Source organism: Chenopodium album, chromosome 23 (assembly GCF_948465745.1).
Source record: "Chenopodium album chromosome 23, dcCheAlbu1.1, whole genome shotgun sequence".
In the NCBI taxonomy this organism is placed as follows: domain Eukaryota; kingdom Viridiplantae; phylum Streptophyta; class Magnoliopsida; order Caryophyllales; family Amaranthaceae; genus Chenopodium; species Chenopodium album.
Window position 1 is genome coordinate 954,516 of NC_137856.1, and position 25,762 is coordinate 980,277.

The window sequence follows — 25,762 nt, forward strand, 5'->3', positions numbered from 1 at the left end:
AACTTACACCTAATTTTATGGCACAATAGGCCCAAAAATGCTTCTTAATATCAATGAAAGTAAATCTAGGGTTGATTAATCAAGCTAGCATTAAACTCTTAATTTTGCAATTGATATAAAGAACAAACTAATGATATACGTACATGTAATTAGTGTATGTAGGTCAACAATTTTCTAATTTTATTGAGTTAACAAAACCGAAAAAACAACTACATTTAATTTTTCAAAAGCCACTAGTTTTAGCTCTTGATAAAAGTTACCTCTATTGCTCCGAAGTTAATAGTTACCTTCAACACTAGATTTTCAAATACTCAACTTTTATGTGGTTTGACTAAACTACTGAACAAAAGTGTTTACCAAACATGGCCATAATCCTTGTAAGTTTAATTTGCTCAAAATTTTCTTTTATTAGGTCATGTCGTATCAAAAATATTAACTTTGGCTTCCATAGGAATTTCAATTCAAGGTCCATACCCGCATGCTGGTTGGCTAGATTGGTCCAATGACCATTGGCCATGGTTCATGCCGTGTCTGAGAACTTATAACGATTTTCTTGGATGGGTAATTCAAGGCCCAAGCCCACATGTTAACGTGCCAAGGCAATATAATATACGTTCTCTATAAATAAAATTGTGGCTGCGGCATATCCATCTCTTAATTTTATGTCATGTCGTGTCATATATTGATGTATAATTTTCTTATGATGACTTGATGTTTGATTGTGCATATTCGATTCAGGAAACCTAGACTAGGTCTTGAAAATCCATTTATAAGTTGACCCACAATCTGATACTCTTCTTCTCCCTCTCATCCCTACCCTAGCACACAAATGCATGTGCGTACATGTTAATGTGTTTGCATGGATGAGTGATCTTATAAATAAATGCATAACAACTAACTTTAATTTAATTAAGTACGTACTTAACTCATACTATGACGACAAATGTATTTTCCATTGCAGTACATTGTTTTCGAGTTATTAGTGATACATAAGTACATGTTCATATGTAGTCACATCAACGATCATATAGTACCAACATGCCCTTGTTAAAGACTAAGAAAATTACAATCAAGATACTCTGTAAAATATATCGTATGTACAACTAATGACCTATTCTCTTTAGATTATTAACAGTTCAGTTCAGCTCTAATAAGTTCAATTCTTAATTTTCTTTTCTCATGAACTATTCAGTTCAGTTCAGCTCCAATAAGTTCAGTTCAGTTCAGCTCAGTTCAATCAATTAGAACAGACCCTAACTGGTGTACAAAGAAAATTGTTATCGATAAAACTTTGTTAAACAAACATACATATAAATTGAATGGCCACAATTCATATATATATATATGATCGAGTAGTATATAAATTATTCTTGTATATTGTTTAATCCATTTATTCTAGAAAATAAATTTTATGTGTGAAAATGTATAGACATTGCACGTTGACATAAGAGTTGAACTCATAATAATTAATAGTATAACACTTATAGCAAAATCTTTCAATAATGTAGTTGTTACATAAATTCTAGTACAATCATGAAAATAGTAGAGCAAAAATGCCAACTAAAACCAGGCTGACTTAGTGACTTACTACATGCAAGTTACAAGATAGACTACAAACCTAATTTCAATTGCAGCTAGCTGTTGATATTACTTCTTACACTTGACGTTGAAAGAGAGTGTGATGAATTTATGATTGAGATAGAAATAGCTTAGCATTGCTCTACATTTTATTGATAGGAGTATATATAAAAATTCAACTTACAATTATGACAACTACAGAAAATTAATAATTCAACACTTATATTAATTCGTACTCCGTGTCTAGAAATTAAATACTACGTATTTCACAAATGGCAATTATGTACAACGACGTTTAAAAGCTATTTGGTTAAATTAAGTAGAAAGTACACCGTATTTTATTAATTTGGCTAATATTTGATCAACATACGTAGTAATACGTTCTAAAAAAAAAAAACTTAGCAAACTGTAAACTACATGCAATAATTTTCTTTTTTCCACTCACACACAATACAACCAAAAATCAGAAAAAATGTTTTCAAAAAAAAAAAAAAAATGAAAACGATTAATAGAACACAAATTTTTATATGTGGTTGACTAACCATCATAGGAGTTACTTCGAATTGTAATAGACTAATAGGAGTTACTTGGTCAGTATGAAAGAGGGACTTCTTCAATGTTGTAGGATTACTCGGTCAGTGTTACAGGGGTTACTTGGTTAGTGTTATAGGGGTTAATTTGTTTTTTTATAAGTGGTTACATGATATAACTAATCACATACAAGACGGATTGTAACTACAATCATAATAAAAAGATAATGCAATAACAACAAACAATTAAGAATTATTAAGTACTAGTACCATATTAAAAAATATATATTTAAATTTTGTTATCCAACTTTTAGAGTCGTTTATATCATAAGCTTATGATCGATAAATAAAAATATTAACTTTTCGACGCTATGCTTTGATTATAGCCACTTAAACATACGCGTGCATGATTGTTTCATAAAATTATGAACCACACAAAAAATCTATACAACTATCTTAGCTAAGTGCCAACCAATTTATAAAGGGACCTACAAAAAAAAACACGAAATTAATTTTGGATCAATATTTTCGGGTGAGTCCGATTATTGAGCCAGCTAATACTCTCTAGTCCCTACTATAGTTGTTACTCTTTCTATTCACATATTATTATTACTAGAAATTTTAATAAATCTTCCTTCTTTTGCATATTATCCACTTCACACTACTATATAAATACCTCTTCTTCCACTCTTTCTTAACCACATCCCACACTCTACTTAGCTTCTTATCTCTACTACTACAACCAAAAAAAAATTATGGGGACTAGGCATGACAATAATGTTATTGTGCTTAAAGTTGTAACCTCGGTCGTGGTTGCTCTTATGTTGTGCACCACGGCCTATGGTCTCGGGAACTTTAACACCGATTTTGAACCCACATTTGGTGGTCCGAGGGTTCGTGTGTCCGGTCCTGGTGGCCAACAACTTGCACTTACCCTAGATAGGGGTTCAGGGTCCGGGTTTCGTTCTAAGAGGGAGTATTTGTTTGGAAGGATTGATATGCAGATGAAATTTGTTTCTGGTAACTCTGCTGGTACCGTCACTACCTTATATGTAAGTTGCTTACTATTACTTGGTAATTACATGCATTATCCTTCATTACTTATTATTGGTCTCATGTTGCGATTAAATAATTTTTTAATTTAGCATATTTCATCCGTGTCTAAAAGTTTTTTCTATTTGAACGTTAGTTGTTATTTATAGAGATTGAGATAGTCACCTCGTTAGAAAATTAATACATGAACACCTTATAGATGTTAATTGAGAGCTAGAGTAACTTGCTTATCAAAGTAGTGAAACAATTAAAATCAAATTTCTCAATCGTAAAAAAGTTAGTTCAAGCAACATTTACTATTTCGTACTAGCTAGAAAGGTCTGCTGACTTTTATTATGGCATTTATTTTCCAAAATTTAAGCTGGTTGTTTTACATTAAAACGTCTAACAACTACTATACGAGTAAATGATTTACGATATATATTTCAAAATATATTTACTACTAGTCAGCTACCAGACGACTGAGTAAAACAAGTGTACTAGCTAATTAATAGCTAGCATTATTAATTACTTAAAGGTCAAATAAGCTAGACGAACCAACTTACAACTACTTTATTTGGAGTATGTTAGTTAATTACTTTCCCGCCTCTAGATATTGTTCCTATTTTGAATTTTTTTACAAAATAGGAACAGCATTTAGAGACGATGATGGGAACATAGTACTAATTATAAGGCCGATTATTATTTGATTGTTAGTCATAGTTTAATTTGGTTTGTACAAACTCTTAAAAATAGCAATCGTATTATAATTGCTTAACATACATTACGACGTTATCATATGCAGTTGTCATCTGATCAAAGCACGGGAAGGCATGACGAGATCGATTTCGAGTTCTTAGGGAACGTTTCCGGCCAGCCATACACCATCCACACCAATGTGTTCAGCCAAGGGCAAGGTAACCGGGAACAACAATTCCACCTATGGTTCGACCCATCGTTAAACTTCCATACCTATTCCATTGTTTGGAATCCAAAACTCATCATGTAAGTACACTTAATTATTTTATGTTACATTTAAAATATGAACGTACGTATAATAAAAATAATTACTCCGTATTTACTAAAACTTGTCACGTACTAGTCAATCTAACGTACGACCTTTGACTTTTCAGGTTTTTAGTTGACGAAACACCTTTAAGAATATTTAGAAACTACGAAAACAAAGGAATAACATTTTTCCCTAAAATCCAACAACAAAGAATATACGCTAGTCTTTGGAACGCCGATGATTGGGCTACACAAGGCGGATTGGTGAAGACAGATTGGTCTAAGGCTCCGTTCACGGCGTACTATCGCAACGTTAACATCAACACCGCGAGGAACGGGAGATGGATGACCCATGATCTTGATGCAAACAGCCGGAGGAAATTGAGATGGGTGCAAAAGAACTACATGATCTACAATTATTGTACCGATTGGAAGCGATTCTCTCAAGCTTTTCCACCCGAGTGCAAGCACGGATTCGAGTAGGGAAACAAACAACCTTATATCGTTTGACAAAAGATGCATCGCCTTGAGTTTTTACACCATTGTTATTCATGATAGGTTTCTCTATTGATATGATATTGTTTGAATGAAGTAACGTTTGTTTTAATTCTTGAAAAGTTACTATAAAAAGCATTATTGTTCGTGTGATAAAATGTATACGTTTGCTATTTTTATATCAATATATTTATTATAAACTAAGGTCAAGTGTGTTTAATTGATTTTCATTTTTCAATCCATACACGACTTACAAGTTACAAGAGTCAAATAGTTTGAAAATCTGTTGCATTATTGTGAAGCAATTTCAAAATGAAATCAATTATTATTCACACTTATTCCACTCCCAATTTTTTAGATCATATATATTGTGCTTGTATCTTTTATCTAACCTGGCTCTGATACCATGTCACGAAATGATTTTCCGTAGTTTCATTAGAGTGTAGAATAGAGTATTTATACAAGAAATTAGGGCTCAAGAAATAGGCCCGTTAAGTATACAATATAAACACTAATTATAGGCCCTAACAATATCTTAAAGTTATGCAACTCTCCTAATAAATGTGCATACTCATCAAGTCATCATACACAAAATTAAAAAAAAATACCTAATGTTGTGCATACATGATAAAATAAGATATAGTTAGAAATCTATTTTAGTCCAAATTATGAGTGTCGTACATTGGAGAAAGAGGATCCACAGTTCCATTTTAGATGATACGGAGTAGATGATGAGTTACTCCTATTATCAACACCAATAGGTTTTATTATGAACCTCCTTAGCTTGGGCCTAGCTTGTTTTTGGCAAACTCTCTTTTCCGGTTTTCTCTTGCTTTGGTTATTAAGTCTTACGTCATTGGTATTATTATTCTTAAAATTAAAAATTACATCACATAATGCAATTGATTTTTTTTTCTTTAGTTACTGAGTATCGCTCGGGGATTACCTAGTTATTTATATACAACAAAACAACAACGGTGTACATGTACTTTATTGTTTTCGTGGCCCCATTTTCTCTCTTATCTTTTTTCCTCATTTTGATTTATGTTGTAGCCCTTGTAGGTAGGGGTGTCAAAAGTACACCCGACCCGATCCAATCCGATCCGAAACCGATTCGAAAAATATTCGATTCAGATTTGGACGACTCGCGTAGACATAACAATTCAATATGACTTAACTTTAAAATTTTACCCGACCCAACCAATCAGACCCAACCCTATCATCCGAATTGATACCCCTACTTGTAGGTGTCATATCACGTGACTTGCTCAATAATGAATTAATATACATTCCACGAAAGTAAACATTACGAGTAAGAGCATAACCTAAAAAGTTACTAAAGGTTATAGGACATAACTCAACGTCTCAACGTGTTGAAGAAGTTCTTGTACATAGTATCACTAGGATTACAACATAAAGGCAGCTAAGAAAGAAATGACGACTTCTAAGGTTTAAATTAATGGCAACGACACTAAATTCAAGTAACACTATTAACAAGCGCCATCTAGCTGATCTTACTTAGATTTAAACATAATTCTATAATTAAAGATTAAGTTCTAAAACTAATAAACTATATTACATAGTAATAAATATATAGGAATTATAAGATAAGACTTGATAATAATCCTAATATACAATAATATAACCAACTATTAATTAATGTAAAACCATCTACTTGTTCCCGCATCATTGCATGTCTCAATCATAGCTTGTTCTTCTTATTCACATGCAATCACACATGATAAAACTTGCTAGATCATCATCCTGATCATCGAATATAGAGAAATACCATTAGTAAAATATATAATTATATACTTTGCATAATCATAAAAAATAAGAGTTAATTCCCAATGGCTTAAGCTTTGATCTCATAATTAACAAATAAACTTCTTGTACTTAATAAATTATTAATATACCCTATATTAGTACTATATGATTTAACTCCATAAAAGACATAAATAATTTAGGATATTCTATGAATTAAAACTAAGGAAACTAACAAAAAAAACAGAATTATTATTCCAATTGGATCAAGTTTCAGTAAATTATGAAGTTAATAACATGATGATAGTCCAGCTAATTATGCTTTAAACTCCAGTTGTTGTATCTTTGTCTTACATAACTCATTCTGAAATTCCATGTGACTTATCTTCACACTTCACTAGTATATATACACTTGATCTTACACTCTTTCTAAATCATCTCACAAACTTATAACTTATCTACAAATTAAATTACTTAATCATCATTTTTTTGTAGTAAAAATCATGGGAATTTTAGCAATTAAGCATGACAAAGTTGTATATTTTGTGATGGTTGTTCTTATGGTGTGCCCTAGTGTTTATGGTATAGGTCGATTTAGTGATGAATTTGAGCCTACTTTTGGTGGTAATAGAGTTCGGGTTTGGGGCCGGACTAACCAGCTCCTTTCGTTGTCCTTAGACAAGTATTCCGGATCTGGATTCCGGTCTAAGAAAGAATACTTGTATGGAAGGGTCGATATGCAGGTGAAACTTGTTGGTGGTAACTCTGCTGGCACCGTTACTACTCTTTATGTAAGTCCGCTTTATATACTATTATAATTATACTCCGTTATATTTTAGTTTGTTCATGAAAATTTTTAGTGATGACACTTGCAATAAAAAAGTAATTGATTGACTTATTGTACGTTTGTAACAATATGTATGTATTAGCTTCATGGCATGTTGATCTTATGGCATTGTGATTTGTAGTTAACATCGGATCAAAGCACGGGTATACACGATGAGATCGATTTCGAGTTCTTGGGGAATGTTAGTGGCCACCCTTACACCCTACACACCAATGTGTTCAGCCATGGGAAAGGCAACAGGGAGCAGCAATTCCACCTTTGGTTTGACCCAACCGCGAACTTTCATACTTATTCCTTTGTTTGGAACCCAAAACTCATCATGTAAGTCATATCAAATCAACAATTTATCTTTGCCCCTGATCTCTATAGAGTTGTGCATATACTTTCTAAATTACAAATAGTCACGTGTACTAGTTTAAGATGTCTGAAAAATCTAGTTAGATTTTCTTGCATGTCAGTATTTAAATGTGTAACTATGATATAAAATTACAAATAGGTCGATTTTATCAATCTTGTACTAACTTATTTGAATATGTAGGTTCTTGGTCGATGAAACACCAATAAGAGTATTTAGAAACTATGAGAAACATGGAGTTGCATTTCCAAAGAATCAACCCATGAGAATATGCTCAAGCCTATGGAATGCAGATGATTGGGCCACTCAAGGTGGATTAGTAAAGACAGATTGGTCCAAGGCCCCATTCACGGCCTACTTTCGTAATTTCAATATTGATGCTTGTGTTGGGCCAATTGGACCCCATTCCTCCTGTGTAACTGGCCCAACAAACTTTGCCCACTCTAGATGGCCAACCTATAGAAAGCCTGCACGTGGCTCATGGAGGCACCACGATCTTGATGCTAGATCAAGGAATAGAATGAGGTGGGTCCAGAAGCATTTCATGGTTTATGATTATTGCAAAGATTGGAAGCGATTCTCATCTCAAGGTTACCCTCCGGAATGCAAGCACTGATTGAGGATTTACGTTTGGTTTGATGAGAAACATTTTCGTTGAAGAAAGATTATGTAATCAAATTAATTCTTTTATTCTTTTACAATAAGCTTAAATTGATGTGTGAATGTTGATTACTTTGTGATTTAGTTGGTGGTTTTTTTTTTTTTTTTTTTTTTTTTGACGAGTATTTAGTTGGTTAAAGTATTGGAGAGTTCGAATATCTTATATCAATAAATATTGGAATAATGTTACAAGTTACCACTACATGTAAACTAGGAATTAGGAATAATGTTACAAGTCACTCATCATTTCAATTTGTTTTACACTACACAAAGCTATGTTATCAATGATTATGTAATAAAGGTTTTTTTCATTCTTAGTTGATTAAAGCCTTGAGGTTGATACCCAAGACTTGAGATCTTCATCTTTTTTTAAGTGTTTGGAGAGCCACAAGGACGGGGTGAGAATCGATCCCATGATCTCTTGGAACAGGGAGGGAAGCTCTAACCACTTGAGCTATCCCTCGCTCTCATTTCTTTATCTTTTTGATGGTGTAGAAAGTCCTTCTGTCCTTGTGATATTCTGGTAAACAATACTCGATCTCATATTCGAGTACGATCACTATCAATCTATCACCGTGAAGACGTTAACTAATTAAGCTAATTGACTTTGGCATATGAAGTTTCTTGATATTGAAGATGATTATTATTGTTGCAAATCCTGCATTAAGATGCTACATGTAATGATGCTCTGGAGTTGACAATCAACATGCAAGTAAGCAGCTTAGCAAGTGAGTAACCGAGGAAGTAGTTTTCTATAAGAGTCGACTTAATTAAAATAAAGTTGCTTACTTTTCTTAATAATGAATGAATTGATGAATTTAGTCACTACTCAACAAGATACCTAGTTTATGCGTTGACATTACCTTTATTAAATTCATCATTGAACATGGTGCACATATGGGTTCATGCTACATAATTCAAGACATGCTCACAAAATTAATTAGCCCCGAAATTAGTAAGTTAATTAGAGCGACAACCTAGATTAAAGGGATTTCTTGGACCAACATAGTGTACATTTGACAAAACTTGCAAAAATTATACTTGTATTGTTTTGACTGTCAGAGAAAAAGAGTCTTGGCAAATGGAGTACGAGTATATTTATATGCCTAAGTAGAGCTAATAAAAGTTGACCCGACGTGACAACAAAACGCGAATTGGACACAAAATATATAAGTGGGTTAGTGTCAAGCCTTTTGATCTACATGATGAGCCTGGCAAAGGAAGTGCGTCGCAGTTGCCTCATATTATAATAGTACAACAACACAATTAAATTTAAAACTTATTGATTAGATTTACCTCGGTAATCATCTGTCACACCCAAAATACTAATTAAAGAATTTGCTAATTGATCCACCTGACCACTCATAAGTCATGACTATCGTAAGTATAATGTGCATCATGCTCTCGATTAATCTCTTTTTTCATTAGACTTGCATGTTCATTCTTTTATTATACTTACATGTCCTTCAAGATGTATGTGTGTGTATTTCTAAAAACATAATATATATAATGCATCATGATCCCAAGTGCTTAATTAAAATTAAGGAACATCAAAATAATTCAATTACTATTGTTATCGTCTAAATAGTTGACTTTTTAACAAATTACATCAATACTAAATCAAGATGACAATGAATTAATGAGGTTTATCACTTTGACTAATTAGATTATAATTGGCCAGCTTAAACTCTCATATCCACAGTTAGCTCCGCGTTAAACATACACTAGCTAAGAAGCTTCCCTCTTGTAAACCATGCATTAGATCTACGTTACTAATACTAATAATTCACCATATTACATGTATATATATATACTTATCTCTTGAACTATATTCTTCACACAACTACAAATAAACATAAATTTTCAATAAATCTTCTTCATTATAAGAAAAAACATGGCAGTTTCATCACATTGGCATGACAAGTACAAGTTGCTTGTGCCTAAGATTGTCCTATTAGTTGCTGCCATGGTCAGCACGACCGCCTTTGCTGCAGGGAGCTTCAGGGATGAGTTTCAGCCCACATTTGGTGACAATAGAGTTCGGATCTTCGGTCAGGATGGTCGTCTCTTATCCCTTAGCCTAGACAAGTATACTGGATCCGGGTTTCGGTCCAAGAAGGAATACTTGTATGGAAGGATTGATATGCAAATTAAACTTGTTCCTGGTAACTCTGCTGGCACCGTCACAACATTTTATGTAAGTCACATAATCTCATGTTATTATTATTACTACTAGCTAGTATTTTGGTTAAATTTTATCTGCAAGTTCGGGGTATTATTTGTGAGATAAAAACAAAATTCCAAAATTGCAGATAATAGTCAGCGAAAGTAGTATATTTAGGTTATAGTCCTTGCATTATATGCATTTGAATAGCAGCTAAGTTGTACAATTTGCTGATTTTTGCATTACAATTTGCAGTTATCAGCTGATCAAACCACAGGTATACATGATGAGATTGATTTCGAGTTCTTGGGAAACTCGAGTGGCAATCCTTACACCGTCCACACCAATGTGTTCAGTCAGGGGAAAGGCAGCAGGGAGCAGCAATTCCATCTTTGGTTTGATCCCACCAAGAACTTCCACACTTACTCCATTGTTTGGAACACAAAACTCATCATGTAAATAAGCTAAACACCACTCCTTCAATTAGTTTGTTCTATGAGCGCGTTTTTATCTTGTTTTAGAACATATGTTTTAACTCTGAACCTTGATTTAACTTGCAGGTTTTTGGTGGATGAAACACCAATAAGAGTATTCAGAAACCATGAAAAACATGGAGTTGCATTCCCAAAGAACCAGCCTATGACAATACATGCTAGCCTTTGGAATGCTGACGATTGGGCTACACAAGGTGGCTTGGTGAAGACAGATTGGACCAAGGCCCCCTTCACTGCCTACTACCGTAACTTCAATATCGATGCCTGTGTTGTAGGTAGCAGCTCCTCCTCTTGTGCTTTTGAACCTGAGGCTTCCACCACCTCTGTAAGGCCGGCTAATGGAGGTACTACGCGTGCTTCATGGAGGAGCCATGATCTGGATGCAAATGGCAGGAAAAGAATGAGATGGGTGCATAAGCATTTTAAGGTTTATGATTATTGCAGTGATGCAAGGCGATTTCCTCAAGGCTATCCTACTGAATGCAAGCACAACAGGGTTTAAAGGATTGAAGAGAAAACTAAATGACTAAATCCTGGTCATACCATATCAACACATATATGGCTAAAATTTAATTAATTTGATTTTTTTTCACATTGGAAAATCTTTGTATTTGATTGTTCAATAAATTATTTACATTCTTTAATTCATACAAAATAAAAAGTCCTGTTTTAGTCCTTGTAAATTCTTGGCCTCTTTCGAATGTTTTAAACCTCTTTATATTCTGCCTCCAAGTGAAAATTCCTGAATAGACGTATAGTACAGCTTATACATATATTTCGTATAATGGAATCAAGTGGCCGAAAATATATGACTGTATCATTCTTCCAAGCTAAAGAAAAGTAAAGGATAGTATTAGCTTGGCATATCAAAATTACAATCTGTCCACATGACAGCAGAAATAATGGTTAGTTCACAATTCACATGATTCATAAATATGATATGGTTTAGTAACTTAATAGTTACATGTATGTGCTGCTTGAGATGTCACTGACAAACTATCATCGAGTCATCGCAATGAAGCTATTTGTGTTGTCAGGGATGAATTTGGGAAGCAGATCATTGAGTTGCAACAAAAAATAATACAGCTATTGCTGTCATATAATAAAAGCTAAACTATAACTTACAAATACAATAATGTGAATTTCAGTAGTTACTTTACTGTCATTAGGTGATCCAATAGCCATGGTCTTTCGACAAACATGATAGATTCAGTCGATGAGATTCTTTTCTTCACCCCTTTTTTCAAGCAGTTACAATCATGAAAGACAAGTACATTCCAACTCAAGAACAAAACCACGGTATAATTAATTTCCTCAACTGATAAAAGAAGTCTTCCAAACATTAGTCCAGGATCCTCATAGAGGCTTTTCGACATCTTGCAAAAGTTCTTCCTCCTAGGCTCCTATGATCTTTTTTTATCTTGGACAGAGCTTGAGAAATTTACCCCGGGACGCTGTAAAGGCTGTAATGAGATGATATTGTCAGATATATGAGCTTTATATATCAAAAAAAATGTAAAGGACAATGTGTATGAGATTTACCCTGGTTCTGCAATGAACATGGAGATCTTCACTCATTTGATCAAGGCGGCTTCTTATTGTATCTTCTGCATGGGAAGCTCTTCTGCAAGCTTCCTGAACCTGCACAGACTTTTGTATCAGCAAAACTATTGAAGTGAATTGTACTTTGAGTGTTTCAAGTTAGAAAATTTGAGCACAAAAGGAGAAAAAATTATGTTTGGTTGAGAATATAGTTTCGAAGCATCACAAACTCAATTCCTTGAACAACATAATCAGAAGAGGGGATGAATTGTCTCCTTCCAGTAAGCATTCATGCCATGACTACCATACAGTTAACAAGCGAAACAACATATTTTCTGAGAGAAAACCCCACTATCAGACTTTCCATAGAAGATAATGTGGCCTAAAAATATACGTAGTAAATACTAGTAGAAAAAATTTGTAACCTCCTATGATATATAGTAGGAGTACATAAATGAATCAAGATTATCATATAGAAAGAAATTTTGTGAATTGATCACTATGATTAAAATTGAGCAAGAAGTTAATTCTAACAAACCCTTGAGTTCAGAAGCATAGCCTTCTCCTCTCCTAGACCAAAGTCCACAGTATATCACATAAATCATTATGCACAGTAACCAAAGCACATACAGCTTTCATTGATTCTTAGATCTTAATTTGCCATATACCCTGGCTTATGTAGATGAAATCAAGCAAACCATAGTGTAACACTAGATTAATATCCTAAAGTCGCTGCAGAACACGATCAACAGGAAACTTCAGCATATTTTAATCCAAAAGATCATCTTAAACACACATCATTCATATAGCAATTAGCAAATACAAATAGTGGACAAATTGAGAATGAATTTGTTACCTGATCAGCTGGGACAATAGCGTTAGCATCAGGAACATTGACAGATTTTTCTAAAATACTCCTCAGGTTTGACAGCTCCTTCATCAAGTCCATGGCAAGTTCTTCGGCATCAAGCCACTGATTCCTAGAAAACTCAAATGCTTTTTCTGCATTGAGACGGAATGAAGCACAGTTCAAGCAGCTGCAAATACCCCGACAGCCCCTGGGATTTTTCTTTAGGATACCATTCGCTTGGCCAGAACTAGGAACGCTAGAAGAAACAATAGCATCCAGGGTGGAAGAGTTGTTAAGGACACTAACTGAATTTCTTTCAGTATTGGATTCTACATGTGCTGTCCTGCATTCTTGTTCAGAAGATAGAGACAAATGTGATGGAGTTTTGAAAACGGCTTCTTCCACTAAAGTCTCAGCACTTCTCTCGGGGATATGCAATGTGACAGCAAGATCAGATTCAACGATTGGACTAATGTCTCCCGACTTCCCTAAATTATGTGGCGAAACCTGGCTATCCAGTGAGGCTTCACAATTCATGGGATCCTCTGATACAGGGGTTTCAAATACCGGGTTTTCTAGAGTCTTTTCAACAGAACAATTGACAGGGGTACATGGAGCAGCTTGCTGAAGATCAGAATCATTAGTCTTAAGGTCCAAAATAACCTCTTCTTTACTATCAACATTCATTTCCGTGGATTCGCAAGATACTGCAGTTGCCAGTGGCTTTTCATCCAATTTTGGACAATCAATGACATTTTCTTGAGAGGAGAAAATTAGAGGCTTATCTTCAACCTTCTCAACTTTAATGCTTGGATTAACTTTTGGTGCATCTGTATAAAACATTTATTCAATAAGGCTATTAATTACTGCAATATCATACTCATAGATTGACAAACAAATAAACAAACGAATCAATCAATCAAAGCCTTAATCCCATAAGTGAAGTCGACTACATGAACCAAACGAATATCATGTGAAATTATAAACATATAAAGGGAGGGCTAAGGGATTACTTGGTGTATCCTTTGATAAGTCCATCAGGTAAGGGAGCAATCTCTTATAGCTGAACGAATTCGGAGCCTTAAAAACCTTCATCCTCGAACACGGAGTCAGACCCTATTGTATTATAAATTCAACATAAATTACAAACAAAGATAACCAAAAAGGTGCAAATAATATCATATAAAGAATAAGCTTCATAAACTAAGTTCCCGCCAAATCATCAATTAAATGTAATTATTAACTTGAACACAAACAAATTGTAAGGAGAAAAAAAATATAATTCTCACCAAATTTCTCTTGGAATTTGGAAAACTCTTCTTCCCCTCAGCAAATCCACCTTTACTTGGACTGATTTTCTTCAGCGGCGACTTCGAATCAGCACGGCTACCCCGTACAACTTGATCTTCACTCTGCCTGACCAATACCGCAGCATCTGGAGGTGTTGTCTGCACATCTTCCTCACAATGATCACCCTTCAAATCATTTTTACTCAAATTAGGGCTCATATCATTTGAAACCCGAGCTACGCAATCATTTTTGGCGCCAATTCCTTCAATTGACAAATTAGGGCTTCCTCCCTTCAAAAACTCATCTTTTAATTCAATACATTTATCCAGCATTGACAAATTAGGGTTTCCACCATTTGAATTCACCTTCAATTCAACACTAGAATCATCGCGATTTTTAGACAGTTCCAAATTAGGGTTTCCACAATTTGAATTCACCTTCAAATCAGCCAAAGAATCATCGCAATTTTTCGGCATTACCAAATTAGGGTTTTCAACATTCAAACCCTCCCCCTTAAACTCAACCCCTGAATCACATTTCCCCATTACCAATAAACTAGGGTTTTCGCCATTACCATCAAATTTAACATCACAATCATCCAATTTACCAGCAATTACCTCAGAATCAGAATTAGGGTTTACACTCTTACCAATCTTATCATCGCGAATCTTGCCCACAGAATCCACCCCAACGGGCTTCGAAAAAACCCGCCGAGCTCGAAGATCTTTAATCGAAATCTGGCAAATCGAATCATCTTCTTCAGTACCAACATCACGAACATTACAATCAAGCAATCTTTGATTAGTGGGTAATTCAGGGTTGGTAAGAGAAGAAGGAAACGAGCGACTTCTGCGAGATTTCCCAGATCTATTATGATGGAAGAAAAACTTCTGGGATTTATGGCGGGTCAAAATCCCAGAAAATGGATTCAAATTCGCTGCTGCTGGTGATGATGTTGATGTTGATGATGAACATAATGATGGTTGCTTTCGTTTTCTCGAGCTTTGAGTGTGAGCTTCCATGGCGGATTTGAAGAGAGAGAAAGTGAGGAGAGAGAAAGTGGAGGGAGAATTGAGAATGGCGGGAAAAAAGAGGTGGGTTAGTTTATATAATTGGAATTGTTATGGCGGGAAATTTGTGAGGGTTTGATGATTGTTTTGGCGGGAATAGTGGTTGTTGGGTTGGGCTGATTTTTGGGTCATTGGACTCAAATTTGTAGATTTGTATCAATGTAGTCGCATTGTGTTTTTATCGGCACTTTTGTTAATGCGAAATTCTAATCAACACTTATGGTTGTTTGGTTGGGTTAATCATTAAAGGGATGGGAATTAACTGCCCTTATTTCCTTTGTTGTTGTTTGTTAGACCATTTTTCCCATTTCCTTTACTCTTTTCATTCCCCAGAATCCCTCTAAGTTCATTCCCCACCCTCCTAGACTTTTCCATTCCCATTTCTTGACCACCGCTACACCACCATACCACCACCCTTCTACCTACCCAAATCATCGAAAACCCACACCACCACACCACGACCAGCCACGTCACCACTCGCCTCCTCTCCCCTACCCCTTGCTGCGCCTCCCTTCCCCTCGCCGCCCATTAGCACTCCCGAAACCCTATCCCATCCCCGTAAAAACCATTTAAAAAAAAAAAAAAACCTTCTCCTTCACTGTAAAACGGCCGCCCAGCCCTCCCCCACCCTCGAAACCCTAAGCAGTTTCACATGAGACCAACTAATAACTTATATTGTTTTATAGATTCATATCAGTGTGCACATTTCAAACACAAACTTCTTTCTTTTTTTAATTTCCCCTTATTGATTATTGAATATATTTATGTTTGATTGTTTGGTACACTGTTTATGTTATGTTTCAAGTAAAAGCTGAAATCATGCATGGTTACACATTCATTGTATGAAGAGTATTTTTTTAATAAAATAAAAATTCATAACAAAGAGACCTAATTAAACATAAACTCTAGCTTAGGTTAGGCACTTAGGCGGCTAGATTTAGGAAATTCTATTTTTACCCCCATAAGTTTACTAAGTTTTGAAGTAAATTCGTGTGGATTTGGTACATTAGTCTATACCTTTTTTTTTTTTCTACCTAATCAAGTAGCCACGTACGCCTATTCAATAATTATTCAAATTAAAAAGTAATTTCATTTTATACAGTAAATATTAAGTTTGACATATACAGTTTGGGAAAATATACAAGTTTATAATCATGCATTCTAATATTTCCAAACAAAACAGTTATCTAGTGGCATTTTCGTAAATAACCAATAATTCAAATGTAGGCCTCACAAATCTATCTATTCTACGTAGTATAAAGTATTACTAAAACAAAATATTGCTGACATCATTAACCCTCAAATTATCCTACGTGTCATTTAAATATTTAAAATTTTCCCTGCATTTTCTATCTGTGATGTCATAATTTATACTCGTATTATTTTTTAAAAAATTGCACTGTACATTTTTCTATCAAAAATTACCATTATTCTATTTTACACAAATGATAAAACTTTATTTTATGCATAATAATATAAATAAATAAAATCGTGCAACGCGCGAGTCTAATCTAGTATTACTTTATTCGTGAAAATGTCATGTTAGTTACGATTTTTTTATTAATTTATTTACATATTTACCATTAGACGGATGATTTTTGTTTATGAAGATGATAACTGTCTAGATGAGGCTTCCTCACATTCTCTGTTACTGTAGAAAGAAAAGGATCGAAAATTGTACAATATTTTACTTTTTTCGGAATGTAATACTCTTTATAAATGGTGACGTGTAACATAATTATTGGACCTTAAAAAATAGTACATAGTTCGTATGTAAGTACGTCACAGAAGTTACGTGAGACATGAAGATAAATATGCATGCATGGACAAATAATTGTGATGATAAATGTCACGGGCATACACTTGTTTTTTGTCACATATAATGTCGATGGAAAATGGGTCGTCTAGAAGCAGCCATCAATTGCAGTACGCCTTTATGTACGAGTGATGTCTTGTAACTTTCTTACCTAGTATCGCCTGCCCTACCTTAGCCTCTCCCAACTTACCTCCATCCATATAATTCTGGATTCATCGAGTCGATTCATATATATCTATACTGTGTTTTATCTGAAAGGATCGACGCTTATGTTAAATGGGTACTTTACTTTCTAGAACAAATATACATATCGAGTATTATAATATGTCAAATAAGTAATACAATCAATTAAAAGTTATAGTTAGTGGTTACAGTCACTAGATTGGTTTTTATATTTCATCACGCTCACTTGCATAAAAGCCTTCGAGACTTGAAGTTGTAAGTGAAGCATGATTCCTCTTAGCTTATACATAAGGTTACATATAGATTCAATAATATAATTAACTTGTATTGTAAATTTCTTGTCACATATTGATATAGTATAAAACATATTTATGGGTCTCAACCATCAGCTTAAACTTTTTATGTTTTATACTCTATCACACATTACATACTGCATTACTTTGTATTACCCTATCACAAGGTAACACAAAGTTATTGTTGTATGGTATGGACATGTTTCTATCAACAAAAAAATGGTATGGACACAAGCTGCGTGGTTTTTGAAGAAGATATTTTTTTTTAATGAAATGCATTACTTCGTTATATATACTGTATTGTATAGGCCCTCATGAGATAAGTCATGTTCCCTCCGTTACTTTATATTGATTTTATTTTAAAAGAATTTATTTATTTTAATGCAAATGAAATATACAACTCGATTATTTAAAACCGTATTAAAAAAAATATCTCATGTTACGAAGTAATCTAATATTAGTTATTCATGCTTTTCTTTTTTTTGAAAAAAAGTTATTCTAACATTTTCAATGAGGGATACCCAATCAATTCCCCAGATATCTGGGGGTATAATTGTCTTTTGAAGTAGCATTGGACAGCTCAACCAAAAGTATAGAATAAATTACCCTGCTTTGTCAATATATTTACAAAAATGCCATCAGATTAACAAAAATTCGTTTATCTGGCAGATTAACTTGCATGTATTTTCTCATTCTCAATAGTGAACCAAAAATTATACTTGTATAATAAATTGGACAAAGTTGAGATTTATTAAAGTGTATTTTTCCTAAATTTATAGGAAATAACATAAGCTAATTTTAAGATAAAAAGCATACTAGTGAAATTTAATTTGATTTATATGTAAAATAGATGAAGAAAATGTGCTTACTTGTATATGTTAGTGCTACATTCTACATACAAAAACAGTGATATATTCCATATATAATTAATAACAATACGATCATTTGAAATTGAGAAACGGAGAAAATAGTAAAGCCGCAATTTGAACAAGAAGTCCACAAAATAAAAATTTATTACACTAATTGATATGTGACATGTCATGTTATGATATATTTATTTACATTTAACTATTAAGCACATGGTTTGTACTTTAATGTTGGAACGAAGAAAAAAGTAATAACGTGACTTTTATTAAAAAGACAAATTTTCCCAATAATGTGACTAGAAAAGAATCAAAGATGTTATGATTATGCTATATGATTTCGGCTAAGTACGTGCCAAATAATTAAACAAAACATTTGGTAAAAACTCCATCTAATATTTCGTCAAAAAAAATTGTTAAGAAAAAACTACAGTAATATACTAAAATAATCACAATAATTAAGCTAGGGTATTACATCCGTGTAAACTTTGCTATGCATTTTGATAGGTTTATGTATTTTTGTTACGTTTCAATCTTTAAGTCCATGAGAGTTAGATATATGAAGATGATGATAACGTTATTTGTAATCCAAAACTTTTATGCCTTTCAAAATCTTCAATTCATTTTATATTAGGGGCTTACTTTCCCCATCAATTCATCATCAAAATCAAATCAATGAAAGGATTATATTATAAGATTATATATGAAATATTTTGGACCATAAATACATAATTGATTTAGATGTATTGTTACAAAATGGCCATCAATTTAGCATGCATTATATATAAGATAAAGTTTCCATAAAAAAAAATAAAAAATAAAAAAATAAAATAAAAATTAAGGTTGAGGATTTGAGATTTTGAGTCCACTAAGATAGTCAGATAGAGTGCGAGTTGAGGGTTGAAATCAAACTTTGATTATCAGACTTATCACCCTCAATTAGCTATCCTAGTAGTATTAAAAATAAAATATTTTTTTTAAAAAAATACATCAGTAAGATATAGGGCTTGTTCATTTAATTTCAGCTTATTTTCATTTCAATTCAGTTTAGTTCCAATAAGTTCAGTTCATTTCAGTTCTTGTCTTAATTTCCTTCTCTCATAAAATATTAGTTCAGTTTAGTTCAACTCCAATAAGTTCAGTTCAATTTCGCTTAGTTCAGTCAATCAGAACAAGTCCTTAAAAAATAAAAACTCTTAATTACTTAGACATGCTTGTTAGGCGAACAATAAGCTTGTATTGGAGAAGAGTATGACATGGACAAGTCTCATAAGTTTCAATTTCAAATTTAATTTATTAGTATACTCTGTAATAATAATGGGATAATCCACCAAATTTATATGTTAGTCATCGATCCACTTTTTACTTTTACACAAGAAATAACTTATCTCAGCTTAAATATACATAATGCCTTGTTATTATGCATGGTTAGAGCTGGTATGACAATAGATGTATGAGTAATGTGTGGTCACATGAACAGCAACAAGATGAATATGTATGCGACACTCAACGTGCTTTGATTTTAGGCTTCGGCAAATTTAAACCATTGCCTCCAAAACTTACAACAACATTAAGGAATATGATATTAATAAGATTATGATAGATGTAGTTTATGAGGACAATACATTGACGCGACACTCCATTTCTTTGATTCGATAAGCTTACCAAGGATCACGTTAAAACCTAAGCTACCTACAGATATATACAAATATAATACGGAGTACTATTTTATTCATATTATATAATCGGTAACATATACATTGTAACATTGTATGTATGTCATATGATATTTTATTTATAGATAGATTTGAATAAAATGTTAAATCTTTTGAAATTTTTGGATGCTAAAATGTTGGACGACAAGAAGCTAATGCTATAATTCTCTTGGTTTTGCTAAAAGTGCTAAATACTTTAGTTAAACCTACTTACACTTTTTACTTCTAATAAACATACATACTTAAATATTTAAAATATTTTCTAAAGCTAATGTTAATAAATCACAACTCATGTATTCATGATCAAATAAAAAGTTCAAATATTGTTAAAGTTCGAATAGTACAAGTATTAACAACTAGAGGAAGTAACGATTTATTTACTCTAGTATCTAATACGTACTTTTACTCTAATGCAACAAGAGAAAATATCCAAATAATAATAATAATATTAATTTTTCCAATCAATTTTATGCTGTATATATTACTTGCTGTCAGCCACTCATCAAATAATATTTTACACAAATAATCATAATCACATACTCAGGCGACTATCAAGTAGCAAATTGCAAATAAAATCCAATTTGCCAACCCTAAACATATCAATCATATATTTTACAATTAATTAATTCTGATAAATTGGCAATCATATATTATTAAGCCAACCCTTTTAAATTTTCGTCACCACAAACGTCACTAGTCCAAGCATGTGCCTAATCACTATATATATATATATATACCACATACTATAACTATCTACATCACATGCCAACAAAGTAACAAATTCACTTACTCTACACACATATTCCCAATCTCCAAGATTAGAGCACCACAACAAATTCATAACCTCATTATTTTTATACCTTCCAACTTTACTTGCCACACCAAAAATTTGTACACCACGTACCGCCTTTTATGGAGCAACAAAGGCCTCACTTCCTCCTAGTCACCTTCCCGGCGCAAGGCCACATCAACCCGGCCCTCCAATTTGTCAAGCGGCTCTTAAGGGCCGGAGCTGATGTCACCTTTGCCACCGCTGCCTCTGCCCACAAATGCCTTAAAAAGGCTACGGTCCCTGAGGGTATGACCTTGGCCACTTTTTCTGACGGGTATGATGATGGTTTTAAGGCTAGTGACGGAGATGTCACAAATTATATGTCAACATTCCGCCAACGTGGGGTTGAGACCCTATCGGCACTCTTTGATAAGAGTGTCGTCGAGGGTAAACCAATTACATGCTTGGTGTACACACTCCTCCTACCTTGGGCCGCCGAGGTAGCACGTATGTTTCACGTGCCATCCGCGCTCCTTTGGATTCAACCTGCCACAGTTTTTAATATCTACTACTATTATTTTAATGGGTATCGTGAGGCTATAAATGAATGTGAGAAAGACCCCTCATGGTCATTAGAATTACCAAACATGCCATTGAAGCTCAAAGCACGTGACCTCCCTTCATTCCTTCTCCCTTCCAACCCTGCCCTTTACACTTTCGCCCTCCCTACATTCCAAGAGCAAATACAACAACTAGAGATTGAGGATAAACCAATAATCCTAGTTAATACCTTTGAAGCTTTAGAAGTTCATGCTTTAAAAGCTATTGAGAGGTTCAACTTAATTCCTATTGGCCCTATCCTTCCCTCCGCCTTCTTGAATGGAAAGGACCCCTCCGACAAATCCTTTGGAGGGGACCTCTTCCAACAATCTAAGGAGGCGGATTACATGGAATGGTTAAACTCACAAGGAAAAAATTCTAAGGTGGTCTATGTGTCGTTTGGAAGCATCTCAGTGCTATCCAAGCCACAGATGGAGGAGTTAGCCAGAGCCCTAATACAGACCCACATGCCATTCCTGTGGGTCATAAGGGAAAAGGCGAGTCATGAAACAAATGAAGAAGATAGTAAAGAAGAAGATGAGTTGAGTTGCATGGAGGAGCTAAAACAACAAGGGTTAATAGTCCCATGGTGCTCCCAAGTGGAGGTGCTATCCCACCCCTCAGTAGGGTGCTTTGTGACACATTGTGGGTGGAACTCGACCTTAGAGAGCCTAACATCAGGCGTTCCCATGGTAGGGTTTCCACAATGGACGGATCAAACAACGAATGCTAAATTGGTGGAGGATTTATGGAAGACCGGGGTAAGGGTTAACGTGAGTGAAGAAGAAGGCGGTGTATTAGTTAAGAGTGAGGAGATTAAGAGGTGTTTGGAGGAGGTTATGGAGAGTGAAGAGATTAAGGAGAATGCTAAGAAATGGAGAGAATTGGCGGTCGAAGCGGCCAACGAGGGTGGATCGTCTGATAAGAACTTGAAGGCTTTCATGGAAGAGTTGTTTAGTAATGTTAAAAGCAAAAAGATTCATGAATAAGTAATAGTACGTCATATAATAATTGCAATATATGTTGCATTATCATTTGTTAGCTTTTAATTAGCACTTTATTACTAGATTAGTGATTTGAAGGAGTACCTAGCGGATTATTAGCAAAAATAGTCAACATAAATACTATACTATTTGTTTATTACTAATTTGATGTGCTTATTATATGCTAGCTAGTTGGTCTTTTGTATGTTGAAATGTTGAATGATGACGTAATGGCAATTGTAAAATACTTGTAATTTAAATTAAGTTAAATGTTGAAACTTGAAGTGATTATATTATTGATTTATTTTTATTCAAAAATATATATGAACATATTACTTCGGGTCTGATCTCATCGACTAAACTCAGCTGAATTGAACTGAATTGAACTGAATATTTTATAAGCAAAGGAAACTAGGAGCTGAACTGAACTGAATATTTTATAAGAGAAGGAAATTAGGAGATGAACTTAACTGAACTGAATTGAACTGAATTTCAACGTATGAGAACAGGCCTTCGTATTGATTGATTTCTGGCCTTAGCTCATTTTAGTGAAGTTGTAATGAGTATAAAGCAATAGTTGTTACTCCCTCCGTCCCTTTATTTTTGCCCCATTGCCACTTTTTGAGTCAAATTTTTAAAACTTTGATCATAATTTACCGTTAATCTATAAAAGATAATATAGTCATGAGTGGTCTTGTTAGATTCGTCTCATTGTATATTTTATTAATATCATGTTTTTATAATTTTTACGTTTATTTTTCTTTGGTGAGATAATTTTTACGTTTATGAAAATAAAGATATAGACATTTTAATACGCTTCTTGGAGACTGCACACAGTCAAATGGGGCAAAAAAATAGGAACAGAGGGAGTACTTTATATTATTAGTGAGTATATAAGACAATCATTTAGGATTATTAAAAAGTCTAGAGACTATTGAGAGTCGGAGACTATGGGGTCAAATTAATTAAACTACTAGTAGTTGTATATTATTTAATTCATTTTGAAAAAAACTCTTTTTGGAGACTATGGGGTCAAATTAGCTAGCCATTTTTAAACCAAAAAATAAATAAACTCATCAAATTTTTTTTTATGAACAAAAATGGCCCGTCGTTTGGACGCTTTCTATCCTTGCCGTTTTGCAAAGAAGCCACAAATATATAACTCGTATAATCTTATTTACATAAAATACAAAATTTAGGTGATCGAATTTATGTGTGTAATATTTTTGTTTGTTTGTTTTTTTTTTTTTAAATATAAAGAAGAATCTAGACACGTAGTAGTATATACTAGTATGCCAAACAATTTATTTCCCAATTTTGTGAATAAACTAGTTGAGACAATTTGCATAATGCTATAGGCTTAACTAAAATAATTTGAGTAACTAAACATTAAACATTTACAGTAGCATTTACAAGTACCATTTTGTATTAAAAAAAATGTGGCAAAATAACATATGGAATACAAACCTTTTTCTTTTCGGGAAAAAAATTAATTAGGTGTTGGGTTTGTCCATCATGAACCTTATTAGTTAATTAAATTGACAAACGGCTCATATGTAGCAGCGAAACATGATTCAAGTTATTTTCTTTCATCCTCTTAACAGGTCTTATGTGAGTATTGTCATTCAAGCTAAGCTCTCTTATTTTGGCAATGGACAAATCAAATTTCAATTAAGACCAAGACGAGCTTGGCCTTGTGGCAAGGAAATACCTTCCAACCCCAAAGCTGTAGTTCAATTCACACTAAAGGACTTTTGGACCCTCTTGCCCTACCCTCCATGTTTAAAGCGATTAGTCCACTAATTCGAGTCGAGAAGACTAGAAACACTGACCAATAACCCCTGTAATACCGATTAAGTAACCCCTATAACACTGACAAAATAACCTCTGTAAAACTGAACGAGTAACTTCTATAACACTAACGAAGCAATTCTCAAGTTGGATGGCCACACCGTGTGGCTAGCCACATAGAGAATTTTGTGTTAAAAAATTTTCTAAAACAAAGGGAGTACTCTGTAAATCTCTAATCCGTCAAATAGAGGTTAACTTAGGAGGTCATCATGGACTATATATCCAATATCCACGAGATCAACACATTACCGTAATGGCTGCGGCCCAAAATCACAAACAAAATTAAAACCCAAAATTATTTTCTCCAACTATGATAACTCGCGCCATTTTTCGACAATGGCAGATTGAATCATACTGATTACATAATCTCAAATCTTTACTTTTCTCATACAAATTTATACTTCATCAAAAATGGCGATCTTTCCAATTTCTATGAAGAATTTATCATCAAAATTAGCAATTTTAGGAGAGAGAAAGAGAGTTGAAGAAACTGCAAAGATGAGGGTACAACGTTACCATGGTTGGAATATCCGCCAGAAATCTTACAGAAAATCAGTGAATAACTGTGGAATTCCATGAAATTTCTCCAATTTTGAGGAATTTTCTTATTTTTGGTTAGGTGATTTAGGGGTTTTGCTTTGCCTGTTACATGTTCGACGAAATGCCTCTGAGAATGAGGTTGAGCTTCTTAAGTATTAATTTTGAACCATACTTGGAGTTTTGCTAAGAAATTTGTTGTAATTAGTAATGCTTCTTGTGATAGTGATGATTTGTTGTCTATGGGGCATTTGGGCTGCATCAAGGTGGGAAAGTGACGAGCTTCGAAGTATCGATTGTGAAAGAGGGGGAGGGAAAGGTGGTATTTGATGGTGTTAATCATAATTCAAAGTGATGTGACATTGTGAAATAATTGGGAGAATCATATAGTATTGATAACCAAGGAAAGGCTATCCTCGTTATTTATGGTTGTTCATATTTGTGGGGGTTGGCAAAGGTAATGGGAAATG

At 33.8% G+C, this 25,762-nt stretch overlaps 5 protein-coding genes across 5 annotated transcripts; 4 read left to right on the forward strand and 1 right to left on the reverse strand.

The window, feature by feature from the left end:
* Window positions 1-2,789: 2,789 nt before the first annotated feature.
* LOC145606634 (xyloglucan endotransglucosylase/hydrolase protein 24-like) lies at window positions 2,790-4,847 on the forward strand. The gene is made up of 3 exons (XM_081662441.1): window positions 2,790-3,160; window positions 3,946-4,145; window positions 4,274-4,847. The coding sequence occupies exons 1-3, from the start codon at window positions 2,864-2,866 to the stop codon at window positions 4,629-4,631; spliced, it is 855 nt and encodes a 284-aa protein (XP_081518567.1). The 5' UTR covers window positions 2,790-2,863; the 3' UTR covers window positions 4,632-4,847.
* Window positions 4,848-6,951: 2,104 nt separating this feature from the next.
* Window positions 6,952-8,225, forward strand: LOC145607822 (xyloglucan endotransglucosylase protein 1-like). The gene is made up of 3 exons (XM_081663421.1): window positions 6,952-7,198; window positions 7,376-7,575; window positions 7,793-8,225. The coding sequence occupies exons 1-3, from the start codon at window positions 6,956-6,958 to the stop codon at window positions 8,223-8,225; spliced, it is 876 nt and encodes a 291-aa protein (XP_081519547.1). The 5' UTR covers window positions 6,952-6,955.
* A 1,938-nt stretch (window positions 8,226-10,163) lies between these two features.
* Window positions 10,164-11,429, forward strand: LOC145607856 (putative xyloglucan endotransglucosylase/hydrolase protein 16). Its single transcript, XM_081663452.1, has 3 exons — window positions 10,164-10,466; window positions 10,689-10,888; window positions 10,994-11,429. The coding sequence occupies exons 1-3, from the start codon at window positions 10,164-10,166 to the stop codon at window positions 11,427-11,429; spliced, it is 939 nt and encodes a 312-aa protein (XP_081519578.1).
* A 636-nt stretch (window positions 11,430-12,065) lies between these two features.
* Window positions 12,066-15,649, reverse strand: LOC145609371 (uncharacterized). The gene is made up of 5 exons (XM_081664871.1): window positions 14,609-15,649; window positions 14,333-14,435; window positions 13,326-14,149; window positions 12,470-12,568; window positions 12,066-12,390 (listed from the first exon to the last, which is right to left on the reverse strand). Exons 1-5 carry the CDS (start codon window positions 15,629-15,631, stop codon window positions 12,331-12,333), a joined length of 2,109 nt encoding a protein of 702 aa, XP_081520997.1. The 5' UTR covers window positions 15,632-15,649; the 3' UTR covers window positions 12,066-12,330.
* A 5,644-nt stretch (window positions 15,650-21,293) lies between these two features.
* LOC145608295 (UDP-glycosyltransferase 75C1-like) lies at window positions 21,294-23,117 on the forward strand. Its single transcript, XM_081663912.1, has one exon. The coding sequence runs from the start codon at window positions 21,462-21,464 to the stop codon at window positions 22,908-22,910; it is 1,449 nt and encodes a 482-aa protein (XP_081520038.1). The 5' UTR covers window positions 21,294-21,461; the 3' UTR covers window positions 22,911-23,117.
* The last annotated feature ends 2,645 nt before the right edge of the window (window positions 23,118-25,762 follow it).